Source organism: Haliotis rufescens, unplaced genomic scaffold, assembly GCF_023055435.1.
Source record: "Haliotis rufescens isolate VD_foot unplaced genomic scaffold, xgHalRufe1.0.p SCAF_21, whole genome shotgun sequence".
In the NCBI taxonomy this organism is placed as follows: Eukaryota; Metazoa; Mollusca; class Gastropoda; order Lepetellida; family Haliotidae; genus Haliotis; species Haliotis rufescens.
Window position 1 is genome coordinate 6348503 of NW_025963902.1, and position 16678 is coordinate 6365180.

The following is a 16678-nucleotide window of genomic DNA, read 5'->3' on the forward strand; positions in this document are numbered from 1 at the left end:
TGATCCATTGACCGGGGTAATAATAGTGTAGCACTTTGAGCATCCACTTGGTGAATGGAATCTGGCGCATTATAAATGCACTTATTATTATTATAATTATTATTATAATTACCTGGGTATTATTATTATATCCGAGTTAGAATATGCGTGTTGTAAGGTGGCCATACTCGGCAATTTGGTTGTCATTGTAACCAGATGACATAGCAGGGGCTGATCCGGGATTTTAAAAAAAAAGGGGGAGGGGGGTGGGGTGTTCCACTTGCAATTTCGTTGTGTGAAAGTGTGTGTGGCGGGCGGGTCTTACCCAAACACTATATGTACACCGTTATTAATAATATTGCTTAAAAAACTTTATCAACATGTTATCATGGTAGGTAATGTGCATACAATGTGTCACCGGATACACCACTGCATCCGTAAATCATCATAATAGCAATCACCGGATTGTCCAGACTAATTATTTACAGCCTGACCCCATGTAGCTGGATTACTGCTAAACAACAAACAACAAATCTCTTGTTACCATTTTTTTGGTTTGGGTTTAATGCTGCACTCAGCCATTTTCCAGCTATATGATGGTGGCCTTAAAATAATCAAATCTGAGACCAATATAGCTGGAATGCACCCCATGAAGATCTGGGTTAGAATTGATCTTCAGCAACCCATGCCTGTCATAAGAGGCGACTAACAGGATCAGATGGTCAGGTTTGCTGACTTGGTTGATGCAAGACATTGTATCCCAATTTCATAGATTGATGCTCATGATGTCAATCGTCTGGTCCAGCCTCAATTATTTACAGACCGCAGTCATATAGCTGGAATATTGCTGAGCGCAGCGTTAAACAACAAACAAAGGTATGACGACACAAATCCACCACGGGTGTTGAATAATACTTTATTATTTGGGAACAATGTACAATGTTGTGATATGAACAGTGTCCACAGTGATTTCACTGTCACAATTGTGGTTATACTTTACAATTGGCAAGGATTTGAACTTTATCAAGGTTTGGTGTAATAAATTACAATGGCGTATATTGAACTGCTATATGTCAGTAGGAGATAAGATCACAGCTTTAAGTCAAAACATAAGATTCATAAACACTACAGCACTACGTATCACTGCCTCACTATGAGGCTGAGTTGCCACAAATAAACAAGTCTAAGCAATGTTCAATGTGAAATGGACATGATATTGACATGTTCACATTGCAAAATGGACATGATATTGACATGTTCACATTGCAAAATGGACATGATATTGACATGTTCACATTGCAGAATGGACATGATATTGACATGTTCACATTGCAAAATGGACATGATATTGACATGTTCACATTGCAAAATGGACATGATATTGACAAGTTCACATTGCAAAATGGATGTGATATTGACAAGTTCACATTGCAAAATGGACATGATATTAATACAAAACAAAAATTCAGAAACAAAATAAAATCAGAATGACAAGTTTTTTTAACATTGCCGACAGTAAAAATCACTATGATCATAAAAAATAATCCTAGGAACTTTTATATATCTAAAACATATGACACTTTACCAACAATAAATCGTCATGTGATGTGATACTGACAAAATGCTTTGGTATTTGACTACTAGCTATCAATAGAACATGTTGGAATCCTGACCAGTCTATTAATATAACTAACTGAATACCAAAATAATGTCTAAATTCTTAATATTTATTCTCTCGTACATCCATTGTGAACCAGCACCCATTGAAGACTCAAGGCATTGTTGAAAACATGTGTCTAGCACTGATCACTGACACTGAAACCACAGTCTACTGCACTAAACACACCAACTAATAACATCACTTACAAAATGCACTATAGCTAAAGGAATGACCACTTAATATTCTGGGGGCAGGGATTTTGATTGGAGATATCTTTCTGCTACAACTGCAAAACAAGAGCCTAAATATTTAAAAAAAATCCTCTCCCAACAATGTATTTTTTATGGAGACATTTCTTCTCTTTCAACAGTTGATGCAAAAATAATATTTCAAGCATTTTCGGGGACAATCTATTTTTTTGTATAAATCCCAGGTCCCTCCTCCCCCTTAATGTGAGACTAGCATAGCTTACTAGGGTGACAGAAATGTTACTAGACTTGGGCTTGGGACTAGTGTATTAGTCGCAGATTGTGCTTGTGCATCATCTCAAGGATGGATTGTTGCCCTTGGTAACATGTTCTGGTCCAGACAAAGACTGTGGCTGTAACATTGCTAATGTGTATTGAACTACAATCTTTCCATCCATAATGCCTTCAGCATGTACACAACTAACAATACATTGTCTTGCTCTTGTTACATGGATATGATTTACCAGATAATCTTGCAACTCATCAAAGCCACTGCCCTACATTAAGTAAAGTGCCCCCAAACAATAGGAAACAATGATATTCTCATGAAGGTAGTGATTATGTTCTGAATATTGTTCCGATGTCATGACAATAATATGACGATGATGATGATTCTAATAAATCCTATAAAATAAAAATAACAACACTGATGCAAATGATCCTCAATGTATGACAATGGCGTTCAAGTGAATTGTCAATGAGTGAGTGAGTGAGTTGAGTTTAACGCCGCTTTTAACAGTATTCCAGTTATATCACGGCATGTCAGCTTAATGTGGGAGGAAAGCCCGAAGTGATGCAGGTCTCAGACGTTGACCACTTCGGTGAAACCCACGAGCACGGGTATGGTGCTGACAAACGTAGAAACATAATCGGGGCGAACCGGGATTCGAACCCACAATCATAAGTTTCTGGCATGCCCAAGGGACGCAACCCTGCACAGCGAATCGTGGCGCCTTAGACAACTGGGCCACCCGTGCCCCTTGAATTGTCAATGAAGATGAAATACAAGAACAAACCGTCTAGTCTCTCCGTCTTACAATATAACAAGATAGCACTTATATTTGACCAAGTATATACCTTGGCTGGCACAGGCAATTTTCCACTATGTAAAAGCATTCCAGACACATGAAACATGAACAAACATCGAACACTCATTGACGGCAGTAACAAAACTTTAAGTAACATGGACAAAAAAACTGATATGTTTTCAAACCGCTTAATTACCACCAAGAAGTTTATTTATAGAAGTTAATACCTGTAGGTTACATTTAATAGAAATTCACCAAGTGTACAATGTTACCATATATGATGAAGAAAAGCTGATCTCGTAGATAAGCCAAGGTATTAACTTGTTCCTTGAAATCTGCATCAAAATGTTACATGTGGTAGGTAAGCCCCCCAACCTAAAACTACATTTCGTTAGATCTGTCATCGGAAATAGAATATCAACAAATTGAATTACGCAAGGTAATCCTGTCATTATACCACCAGTAATACAAAGTGTATAATTGTATATCTGGATTCATGTATGTAATGTACGTGATATTTTTTATTAATTTAAATCAACCTTTCATTCAATAATATCCACATTAATTTCGGTGTCCATCCGGTACTTACAACTTCCGTTTGCCCCCTTCCATAAGGTCTGCTTTACCAACTCACTGTTATTTACAGCAACCACGATCATATTACCGCTATTGACACCTTGAAAAGAACCTTAGTTGACAGCGAATGGAAACATATGTTATAACTGCGATACTTTGACTCGTTAAAAGTAATATTGGTTGTAGTTTGACGACTTAATGTAAACATATTCTGGTAACAATTTAGGTTAGCCTGCAATGTTAAGACAGCCAGTGTTAAATGTGTATTCACTCTCATTACCTTCTCAGGAGAAGAAACATCATGGTCAGTTCCACACATTTTAAGTACACTACTGAGGTAAACGTAAGACACACAATTGTTCTATGAGCGGAGTGTTCATACAAGATTTAGACATTGTCCCATCATGAACTAGGAACAGTTTAGGTAGCTGACTCTCACGACTTGGTATCTCACACTATATCTATGTTAATGCCATCAAAGACTTTCAGCTGTGTTACAGCCGGGGTGCTAGTTTCCGTCACTGCGTCAAGACAAATAACTTTCTTCTCCCAAACGAGAAGCTGGAATTGAGGCAAACACGTTTTCCCCAAGTATTTTCTAGAACAAAATTTATGAAAAAATATTACAGCCCTCCCCTCCCCTACACAAACACACACACAGATAAGAACTTCAGTCAGTCAGTTACAATACAATGCATACATGTCAATGATCTAACCATCCAGTTAAAATAATATGACCATTCCTACTGTACAACCTTTCTCCCATGTTGAACTGCAGAGCGGTTCAAGCTTTCTACCAATGTTAAATATATGTATAGCCAGGTGAAATGCAAAGTAATGTATGAAGACCCTGTTTTTACGATGATCAAAGCTATTCTCCATACCCAAGTATTCCCTACCGTACTTACAGATATGAGACAGTGTGCTGCCCATCCCTAGGCCTATGATTAATGGCAGCCCTGTGCCGGCCGTCAGGTGGGAGGTGGCCCTATTATCATGATAATACATGGAGGTAATCCTTGGGACTGTCTCCTTCTCTATATCACCATGGTCCATAGTGTATCAGGATGTGATCCACGGCAATTGGAAGAACTCGTATGGCTGCCTTCTTCTATCACAATGGTCCCATGCCAGATGTCATCAGAGCGTTCTCCTGCAAGTTAACAATATCAGCGAGTGAGGGAGTGTTTATTCTTGTTTAATGCTGCACTCAGCAGTATTCCAGCTTTTTTCGGACAGAGGGAAAATAATCAAGTCTGGAGGTGTAATGATACAGTGGAGTTGCAATACGATACGTATCCCGATACTTTGGGTGTGATACGATTCGTATCCCAATATAGTACTTTTATTTCCCAAGTTGATATTCTTTCTTTTTTCAGATGAATCACAACCCTAAATCATTTGTTATTACATTTCAGAGATCAAAGTTGGGATATTGTAGGGCAGAAACATATTGTTATTGTGAATGTAATGTTATTTATGTCAAATCATGAAATACTAGAGAATCTGCCAAAGCTGATGGTTGAACAGTTTCTAATACTATTCACATTTTCTTCCCTCCGTATAACTTGTAATGAAAGGTATCGTATGTATCACAATACGGGGCTTGTAAATCAATGTATTGTACTGTGGGCCTTGTATCGCGATACAATACTGTACTGCCGTATTGTTACACCAATTATCAAGTCTAGACCAGACAATCCAGTGATTTTCATCATGCGCATCGATCTATAAAATTGAGATAAAATGACATGCAATCAACAAACCAATTTGATTGCTGCTTGGGCCCATCGAGTGAGTGAGTGAGTGAGTGAGTGAGTGAGTGAGTGAGTGAGTGAGTGAGTGAGTGAGTGAGTGAGTGAGTGAGTGTGTCCTTGGTTTAAATCCTTTTAGAATAGCACATAGATATATATCGCAGATTATTGTTGCAGGCAAAGAAAGAGTGACGAAGGTCATAGACTTTGACCACTTTGTGAAACCCACAAACACAAGCAAGTGACACTCAACAGATCACAACCAGATCAAGCAACTTACCATGAGATCATAAAATCTTTTTGTGAGAAGATCCTCGAAGAACCCCAGTTCTTTCTTGTACACGGCTCCCTTAATGCCCTGCTTGCGATGCTTTGGCTCCAGGGCCTCTATGACGATGCTGTTGAGGTGACGGCCAACCTTGAGTTGCTGCGCCTCGCGGTAGGCGATGATGTCACCCACCTTCTCCAACAGGTTCTCGTACACCTGGGGACAAAAAGTTATCTTTTTATAACTGGATTCATATCACAGAATGGTCTTATCATGTAATTGTACCCTGACAGCATCATCAGCATGTTCACAATATCAATCACAAGATTGTCTGGTTCAGACTTGATTATTTACAGACAGTGATCATATAGCTGGAATATTGCAGAGTGTTGCCTTCAACAACAAACAAAGCTATTACAATTCTGTTTTTTGTTTGTTTTTTGTCTAATGTGGCGGTGAGTGTGGTTTTACGCCGCTTTTAGCAATATTCCAGCAATATCATGGCGGGGGACACCAGAAATGGGCTTCACATATTGTACCCACGTCGGGAATCGAAGCCGGGACTTTGGCTTGACGAGCGAACGCTTTAACCACTAGGCTACCCGACCACCCCCCTTTTTGTCTAATGCCACACTCAGGTTGCCTTTACATAAACTAATCTGGACCAGACAAACCTGTGGTTGATATCATGAGTAACATCACCAAAGTCATGGAGCCAGACTAGGTGATCTATTATCGAGGGGTAGACTAGGTCTTCAGCAACCCATGCTTGCTGTAAAAGGCGACTATGCTTGTTGTAAGAGGCGACCAACAGGATCGGGTGGTCAGGCTCGCTGACTTGGTTGATGCATGTCATCGTATCCCAATTGCGTGGATATATGCTCATGATGTCAATCACTGGATTGTCTGTTCCAAACTTGATTATTTACAGACCGCCGTCATATATATGGAATATTGCTGAGTGCGGCATTAAACAACAAATAAACAAACAAACTATTTATCCACTTCTTATGATCAGCATAGATTACTGGGTACCTCGTGTTATCCAAAATCAAGACAAGGGTCATGATGGTAACCTGGCATAAAGGCATCATAGAGATGATCACAGCATTTTCATTTCAGATTTTGACACGCTGAGCTCAACTTACTGGCATCTCTGGAATTTCTCTAAATTCGTAGTGTCCATCCCAAATTGTGACCTTGAGACTACCAGCTTCCTGAAAATGGAGAACAAATTGATACAGTTCTTATAAGCTGAGTAAGGGAGTAGGTTGAGCTTAATGCTGCTTTGAACAGTATTTCAGTTATATCCCAGCATGTCAGCTTGTTTAAGGAGGAAAGACTGAGGTGATGCAGGTCTTAGATGTTCATAATATTCGTAAAACTCGACCACAGATATGGTGCTGACTAACCTAGCAACATAATCAGGGCCAACTGGGATTCAAATCCACGATCACCGCAGTCCCTACTTTGTGGCAAAATGTATGCCAAATTCAGACAGGAACAAATAACAATCAAATTTGCCTGTTTTTTCAATGATGTGAGGTGGTAAAATTGGGTTTAACGTCGCGTCCAAGATTATTGCACTTATATAGCCACGTGCATGCAAGTGTATGTGGCTGCTTGTACTAGTCCGGTCGATGCCGATTTTTAGTGCTAGCTCACTGAGATACCATGCCGCAGTTTAACATGAATACCCCACTCAGACACAGCATACTGACTCCGAGCCGATCAGTCCTTGTTTTAGCCCCTTAATGCCGAGCGCCAGACAGGGTAACAACAAGTACCATCTTTTAACGTCTTTTGGTATGACGCGGCTGGGGATCAAACCCCGGACCTTCCGCTCTCCGTGCGGACGCTCTACCATTAGACCACGGAGGCGGTCCTTTTTTCAATGACAAGTTCCTCACAAACATGGAACACCAAACATTTGGCTGAAGTATTATTTTACACATCTAATACACTGCATCGCTCATGTATAGACATTTAGGGTTAAAGGTGCCTGGACTTTTCTCTCGCTTTTTAGAACTTCGGTAGTGAAGCCTAATAATGACATCACTACACAATGAGTGAAGTCACTGTACCCAGTTCAGAATGGGCACAATGGTAACGGTGATTCTGATGAATGTATTAACAATGAAACCAGTGATAATGAAGAACAAGTTTTGCTAAAGGTCTTTCTAGAAAAGGATAGCAGTGATTCAGACAACAAAATTATCAATACTAGGATATATAACTGAAATGGGACAAAACTCAGATTTGAAAAAGTGTCATCTATGGAATCAAATATGTGGAACCGTCACAAAGCTCATCATCTCACATAGGCGTTGCTAGAATCCCAGCGTTGTCCGTCCAGCACGGCCTCTGCGGAGGATGTAGACAGCTGGTCCAGCACCTCCTCCGTCGGCTTCCCCTTCAGTATCGGAACACGGTGGGTCCCGTTCAGCACTGAGTTCCTGAAACCATCATTCAAACACTCACATGTTGTTCTTCTTGACAGAGACATTTTTCTTCGTACATACAGAAATGTAAGGGTGAAATTCATGGACTTTTCAAGGTTGTCACTTAGTTACCAATATTCTGAAAACATGCTTGTTTTATTATCAAAGATAGTCCTGTGTCACTGGGATGTATTTGTACATAAGGAAATCATCACAATCATCTCAAAAATAAACTAAACTGAAACCAAATATCAAATCAGACACATTTCGCAGAACTCTAGCTCATACCTCATATCCAGGGTTAACTGTAAGTTTAAAGTCACAAGTCACAGAATGGTCCTATTAATCTAATCTGTTTACAATGAGTGAGTGAGTAAGTTTGGTTTACACCGCTTTTAGCAATATTCCAGCAATATCACGGCGGGGAACACAAGAAATGGGCTTTACACATTGTACCCATGTCGGGATTCGAACCCGGGTCTTCGGCGTGACGAACGAACGCTTTAACCACTAGGCTACCCGACCGCCCCAATCTGTTTACAAGATGGCAGTTCAGCTAATACCTGTTCTGTATCAGTATTAGAAGCATTCTGTTTTCAAAAAAAGCACAAACATGCAAGATCCCTGTTTCTTGTGTAACCCTGTGGATCTGGGCTTGCTTTTGATATTTTGTTTCATGGCAATGGGGGTCAGTCCCCTGTGATCAGTAGGGCTTCATTGGGTGGAATGAAACACAGGTCATAGATGGGGACAGAAAATGGTTCACACAAGCCTTGGAAAGTACTTAAATCTTATCTTGAAAGTCCTTACTTTGATCTGTCCTAAATTATTTTTGATTTTTAACAAAGCACTTGAAAAGTAATTGATTTGTTGACAGAATGACTGTTCATTGTATTAATCATTGAAATTCTACCCGAATTTGACACCAAACATCAAAGGATCATCTGAAACAAAATAACCTGAAATGTTTTCATTTTCTAAAATTTCAATGAAGTAGTCACCACTGTGATGTCATCAGTTACCATGACAACACAATCAAATGACATCAGTAATCTCTCTGCGACTGAAGCTGGTTAGCATGTCCCAAGACTTTTGATATCCAATATATCAACACTCATTGTTGAAAGTCTAAAACTCCCTGGCAAGGCCTGTAGTTTTGAACTTTTATCAACTCATCAGGTGAGATGCTTTATGTCTCTACTGTAAAGTAACTGACCCGTCAAACAGAGGCACTACTGCCCAACCCAGTAGACTGTCCTCATCCAAATCCAGCTCTCCTCCTTCTGGGGTGACGAGTTTGCCTGGAGCCTTGTGGTCTGGCTTCATCTTGTAGACCATCTTCAGACCAAACACCTGCACTATGAGACAACTGTACTGGTCGTAGAATGGGTGCAGCTCCTGGGGGACAAACAAAAGGAAAAGGTTCAGCTCGGGAGTGAGTGGAAGGTTTTTCCTGTAGTCAGAAATAATGTATTGCAGCTATGTCAGTGTGACCTGTAAATAATGGAGTCTGGATCAGGCAAGCTAGAGAGACCATGAACAAACATCAACTTCATCGGGGAGCAATGAAACAGAATCTACCAAGTCACAGATCATGCCCACTTTATCCAGTTTATTTTGGTTGTTGTTTAACACCACTCAGCAATATGTCAGCTATATGTGTCAGCCAGTCAGTTCATCAAGAATGGAACACCTGACAGGGCTTCCCATTTTACCCATGTGGGGATTCAAAACTGAGCCTATGGCATGACAAGTGAATGGTCTGACCACTAGCCTAAAACAATCAGCCCCCTTAGCTGTGGTTCTTCAGTGAATGGTGTGACCACTAGCCTAAAACCACCACCCCCTTAGCTGTGGTTCTTCAGTGAATGGTCTGACCACTAATCTAAAACCTTCCCCCCCTAAGCTGTGGTTCTTCAGTGAATGGTGTGACCACTAGCCTAAAACCACCACCCCCTTAGCTGTGGTTCTTCAGTGAATGGTCTGACCACTAATCTAAAACCACCCCCCCCTAAGCTGTGGTTCTTCAGTGAATGGTGTGACCACTAGCCTAAAACCACCACCCCCTTAGCTGTGGTTCTTCAGTGAATGGTCTGACCACTAGCCTAAAACCACCACCCCCTTAGCTGTGGTTCTTCAGTGAATGGTGTGACCACTAGCCTAAAACCACCACCCCCTTAGCTGTGGTTCTTCAGTGAATGGTGTGACCACTAGCCTTAAACCACCACCCCCTTAGCTGTGGTTCTTCAGTGAATGGTCTGAGCATTAGACTAAAACAACCACCCCCTTAGCTGTGGTTCTTTAGTGAATGGTCTGACCATTGGCCTAAAACAACCAGCCCCTTTAGCTGTGGTTCTTACCGGGGCCTGGAGATAACTCTCATGACGAGTGAATGGTTTGACCCCTAGGCTACCTGACCGCCCCCTTACCTGTGGTTCATCAGCCCATGCCGGGGCCTGGAGATAACTCTCAGGGATATGTTTTGTTGTGATAAACTTCTCATCCTTGCCGTACCCCTCCTTGGTTGCACTCATCCCCTGTACCTTGCGCCCGGGGGTCACCCGTACGAAGCACTGTATCACTCGGTCATCTGCATCAGGACAGAAACATTGCCAACAACATCAACATCAGGACAGATACATTGCCAACAACATCAACATCAGGAAACTAGTGTTGAAAAGTGCAGGACTAATGATGAACACAAATCATCACTATTGTAATCTTCTGAAAGATAAAATATAAGGGGTTTCAGGATTGCAACGATCCAGAAACCAGGAAGGGGGTCGATATTACTCCTAAAAGGGGTGTCATTTCTATTCCTGAAGTATTTGAATCTAGAGACCCTACTAAATCTTTGACTTTTAGCATCAGGATTATGATAAGGACCCTTTGACTTTCACCTACCTATCAACTCACGCATTTGGTGGAATACTCATGCATATTAATAAAGATCACACCCTCAGGATCTCTACAGGAAATCTCACACATTTATCAAACAAATCATTAAAAGACAATTTATAATACACCATAGCGCTCCAAACTACTGCTCCGAATGGTTAAAATCATTTTCGGACTGGGGGCGTCAGCTCCTCAGATCCCCAACCGGGCTTTGCCCAGGACCTGAATGGGGCCTCTGTCCCCTAGACTATGGTTATAAAACAAAATCTCACTCACTGAAACATTTTTGGGCTGGCACCTACACTTTCATGCTTAATTTCAAACACTGCTGGTGTGATAAATGGAACAAAATGTAGCTGATTACGAGGTCTTCATACAGTTTCTTTAGACTTTGATGTACAAGAAGGTAAATATACTGACCTGGCATGCCGTAGGCCTGGTTCATCTTGACAAACAGCCCCATCTTGTTTCTGTAGCGCACACATCGAGACAGGCTGAGGTTGGTTGCTGGCTGGGCGGCTGGTGTCTGCTTCTTCATGTCCAGACGATCCTTCAACCAGCTCAGCAGGCTTACATCACTCCGACCTGGATTTCAAAGTAAAAGATTCCAATAAACCTCAAGTGACATCATCTACAGTTTTTATGGGCGTTCTTATTGAAGAATATAAAAACACACGAGGTACACCTAGATTCCCCAAGCTTCAAGTGTCCCACCACACAAGGTACACCTAGATTCCCCAAGCTTCAAGTGTCCCACCACACAAGGTACACCTAGATTCCCCAAGCTTCAAGTGTCCCACCTTCTGTAATACCCTCCATGGTCTGTAGTCTCTTCACCATGTCTCTTTCTGTTTTCGGATACTTCATGTTGTCTTCGTAACTCTGGAAGATGCGTGTCTCCGACACATTGGGGTGACAATCAATAGACCTGTAGTAGCCTACAGTGTACTTGGGGGCATCCACTGGCTCCTGAAAGAAATCATATACACCGATTAGGTGATAGTAGTGAGTGAGAAAATGATTTGGGTTTATGCCGCTTATACCAATATCATGGCAGGGGACACCAGAAAAGTGACTGTTAACATTCTACTTCTAGTGTCTTACAGGAAGCATGGGTTGTATAATCCTCAGGGAGATGAGAATGTAAATCTACTGCACACTGATCCATTGACCGGGGTAATCATATAGTACTTGGAGCATGATTTTGCCTGTCATGTGGGTTTGATGAATCTAAATATACATATGATGATGATGACGAAGACGACGACGATGATGATGACGACGATGATGATGATAACCACAAACGTGACTGATTGAGTAACAACAGCAAGTGCAATCTTACCGGACTGTGTGGCCTCAACCTGACCAGTAGCGAGCAGCCCGGGATGATGGGGGCGGAGTCCAGGCTGGCTGGGGTCAGGGTGTTCACACCTTGTTTGGTGTCCGGCATTCCCGACCTTAGTCTCAACTGATGTCCCCCAATTCGCAATTTACCCTGAAAAAACATGGGCAAAATCTCTTGAGCACCTAATACACAACAAATTTGTGACACTCCACTAATCTTTACGAGTAATTTAGACAAGACTAATTATTTGTTTGTTGTGCAGATAATATTGCCTTAAATTATAAAACAATGAAAACAGTGATTAATTTGATTGACAGTCTGCTATTCAAACCTCTGGTATTTTGTTGCAACTATACTATGAGTAGGACCCGGGTACCCACAGGACTACCTGGACCCGTGGTTAGTCACGGGATATTATCTAGAACTCTATGGTTACACTACAAGTCACTAATGTTTGCATTTCTTTCTGACTGCACCCATTCCTCCCGAATATTCCTATGGTTGAATAAAGATATAACTTAATTCAACGTCAGTGTATGAATGACCAGATTGTTTAATAAGTGTATCTAAATACGCTTTGCCAGGGCTTTGCTAAAAATGTTCCCAATCGGACATTTTGAGACATCTCCTGAGGACTCGTCCCAGCCCTCCTAGATGACATGCAATCAACTGTCACTGAGTCGGACCACCGATCCACTAAATCACCTGATCTGACCAGCATAGGTTGCTGGAGACCTATTCTAACCAGGAATCCCCACATGACTCCTACCTTGTTCATCCCTACAACGTTGAACACCCCAAGGAGGCAGCTGCCGACGACGACAATCCTCTCCGTCACGATGTCAACAGTGTACACCCTCAGGAGGACAAGCATGTTGGGGTCAGCGGTCTTGCTGTCTGGGTTGACAGTCAGTCTGTAGCCGAACAGTGGTGACCGCGCAGGACTCTCAAGGTCAGGAATAGCCAAGATGTCAGACAAGTCGTTCAGATCACCGGTTCGGAGAACTCTTCCTGTCACCTACAAGTGTTTATGAAGCCTTTATTCATAAGCTCTGAAGAAAACGAATTCAGAAAACTCACAGGAAACCCTAAGCTTTATACTAACAAATAAATTCATTCTTTTCATATGATATATAAACAAGAGTGAATGTGTGAGTGAGAAGTATGTTATTTTCTGTATAAAAAAAACAACAAAGTAAGATGTACTGATAAGTTGTGCTTTATGTCATGGGCTTTCTGCTACCCTGGGCGGAAGCCCATTTATGTAACAGGTGTGTCTTTCTAAAAACAATAAAAGGAAAAAAAAAAATTCATTCTTTTCTTCAGCTGTTATGGTTGACTGTAATGTGAGGTCAAGACAATGCACTGGGGTTAAAAACATGATGCAATCTGTTACTCAATTTGATGTCATAGCAACAAGAGGTCAGACTACAAAACACCTAATCATCTCAATTTTGTTTATATTTCGTACTAAAAACAACATGGGTAAGGGGTGCTGTGAGGTGAAATAGGATTAACGTCACATCCAAAATTATTGTTCTTGTATGTGTGTGTGTGTGTGCATGTGCATGTGTGTGCACATGTGTGTGTGCACATGTGTGTGTATGTGTGCACAGTTTAACATGAAAACCCCACTCCGAGCCGACCAGTCTGAGGCATCGTATCTAAGTGAGCTAGCACTATAAATCGGCATCAGTCCGGACTAGTACAAGCAGCCACGCACGCACGCACGCACACAGCCACGCACGCACGCAGCCACGCACGCACGCACGCACACAAGCACGCACGCTATATAAGTGCAATGATCATGGATGCGATGTTAAACCCCATTTCACCTCACCTCACCTGGGCCGAAAGTATTCGAGAATGATTGAAGACCAGAACATAGTGCATACAAACCAATGAGATATTGACAATGTTCACCTACTTACCTTTATGATTGAAGCATTGTCTGGAATGAATCTCACACCATCTACATAAAGGTCAAATGGCTTGTTGTTGTCGCTGGGTGTGGGGCCTGGATCTGTTTTGGCAGCTTTAGGCTGGTGCTCCACCCAGGGTTCAAAGTCTTCATCCAGGTCAGGTGGGGTGGGGGGCTTGTCTGGCTCGGGCGAGGTCTCAGAAGGGGGTGGTGACGGTGACGTGGGGTCTGGGATGACTGGTGGGGATGGTTTCTTTGGTGTCTGTCTACAAAAGTAAAGCAGAACCTTTCAAATTATCTCCCAATATCCATGGATTGGTAAAAAAATATGCTTGTACATGTTACGGAGAAATTAGGAAAATCTGTTGACTCTACTTCTGGAATCAACAGATCTGACGTTGATATATAATTCCTTTATAATCGTGATATTTGGCATAATAACTAAAAGTTTGTACATTTGTAAATGCACATTCAAAATGGCCACTGAAATCCTGGCTCAGAATAAACTGCAACAACAATAGCGTGTCGCCATCATAATGATAAAAGGCAAGGCTATCGTTATGAGTTGACTTTTATCATTATGACCCTTGATTATTTAAAAATATTTAAAAAAATGACTTTCATGTTCTTTATCAAAGGCCCTTCTTGGGATTCCAAGGCAGAACAGGATTAAAGCACGTAATGCTTGTCATTATGTTATAAGAAGGATTCAAGTATTCTAAAAAAATAAAATATATGAAATAGAGAACAAACACATGGCCAGAAATACACTGACCATTGTTTGTAAACAGATAGAGTCACAAACAGAAGTACAGATTTGTTGACATGCTATTTCTCATGGTAATGTATTTCTTTTGTGGTTTATAAATAAACACTCATTGTCTGTGCAGCAATAGAAACTAATATGTTTAGCCCACTGGTCCTTATTAGGAAAACATGTAGCCAAACCTTTAGAAAAGGCACATTTCCACGCCTTATACCATGTATACCGCAACTCTTGGGCAGCTTGGCAGGGACTGTGGGACCAGTGACAATTTCTATCGCTGCTGTGTAAATAATGCACACCTCCTTCTAAAAACGACTGACGACTGTGCAGAGTTGCGTCCCTTGGGCATTCCAGAAACCCAAGATTGTGCGTTCGAATCCCAGTTCGCCCTGATTATCTTTCTAGGTTTGTCAGCACCATATCCGTGCTCGTGGGTTTCACCAAAGTGGTGAACGTCTAAGACCTGCATCACTTTGGGCTCTCCTCCCACATAAAGCTGACACGCCATGAAATAACTGGAAAATTGTTAAAAGTGGCGTTAAACCCAACTCACTCACTCTACACAGGTGAATTTATCTGGGGTAGTGTGCATAGTATGTAAGAGAATACTGCACTGCAATTCATAAAGATGAATGTCTTGGTCAGAATAACTAGGTGTGAAATTACATTACATCTGATATCATGTAGGAAATATGCTGCATCCATCTAAAGGGCAGTATCAGGTAAAATAACATCATGAAATAAATTTCAGTTTAAATTAGTAAAAATATTATGGTCCATCAAAAAAGCTTCTGTCATGACCTAAATTCAATGCTGACCTTGCGCGAACTTTGACCTACCAGTGGAATGACTGACAAGAAGCTGGCATTAGCCAATCAGTAGGCAGCTTTCTTGTGCTTTACAGCACTAACTTCAAATAGGCGACTAAACTTCGAAACATTTTGACAAATTGTCGATAATAAAATTGAAACCTGATCAAAAGAACATTCTGGAATGGCTAATCGATGGTCTAGATTGTATGGATTCAGTCGTTAAGCCTATCGTTCGGAATACCCCGTGTTGACATTTTCGAGGTTGCATGATTAGAAATCACATTCCGACTGTCACTTTCATGATCTGGTAAGTAACGCTCTGAGTGGTCGGTTGAAAGGTCGTTCTGACATGACCCCTAATGGGATGTCCTCAGATCTTTGTTTAGCGCTAGTGAGAACTAAGATCTGATTTTAATGAACAACAATATTACAGCTATATGATGACAGCCTTTAATTACTGAATCCGGACCAGACAATCCAGTGATTGATACTGTGAGCAACGACCAACATTGTCAGGGAACACTGACACATTATCAACCAAGTCACCCAGCCTGAACACTCGATCCATCAAGTCGCCTCTTGCGACCAGCCACGCTTGCTTGGAACATATTCTAACCCAGGATCCCAACATGCATGCAATGTTATACATAAACTGGATAAAATATCAGTGTATCGGGCAAACAGTATAGTCACACCTCTCATATATACAAGACACAACTTATACACATTCACAGCATGGATATAACATATGCAACTCCTGTTACCTGGATGGTTGTTGCCTGGGGGTGTGGCGTGGGGTGAGGCTGGGGGTGTGGCGTGGTATGTGACGTGGGGCCTGCCTTGTGTCGACTGGGGGAACCTGCGGGGGGGGCCTGGGGGTGTCAGCTGGCTCGTTACGTGGGTCATACACCACAGCAGAGAGTTCACAGCCATAGCCAATCAGATGACCTGAAAAAAAGGCAAATAATTCTTAACCCTTTTT

The 16678-nt window shown here is 41.5% G+C and overlaps 1 protein-coding gene across 1 annotated transcript in view; it reads right to left on the minus strand.

The window, feature by feature from the left end:
* Positions 1–879: 879 nt before the first annotated feature.
* LOC124133341 overlaps positions 880–16678 on the minus strand; it is a 36822-nt gene continuing 21023 nt past the window's right edge. The window contains exons 16-27 of the mRNA XM_048401170.1: positions 16461–16644; positions 14129–14384; positions 12967–13215; positions 12195–12347; positions 11653–11821; positions 11273–11437; positions 10384–10544; positions 9171–9352; positions 7834–7969; positions 6662–6730; positions 5526–5729; positions 880–4644 (exon numbers count right to left, since the gene is read on the minus strand). Coding sequence (XP_048257127.1) covers positions 4606–4644; positions 5526–5729; positions 6662–6730; positions 7834–7969; positions 9171–9352; positions 10384–10544; positions 11273–11437; positions 11653–11821; positions 12195–12347; positions 12967–13215; positions 14129–14384; positions 16461–16644 — 1967 coding nt within the window. The 3' untranslated portion in view covers positions 880–4605. The remainder of the gene's footprint in view (positions 4645–5525; positions 5730–6661; positions 6731–7833; positions 7970–9170; positions 9353–10383; positions 10545–11272; positions 11438–11652; positions 11822–12194; positions 12348–12966; positions 13216–14128; positions 14385–16460; positions 16645–16678) is intronic.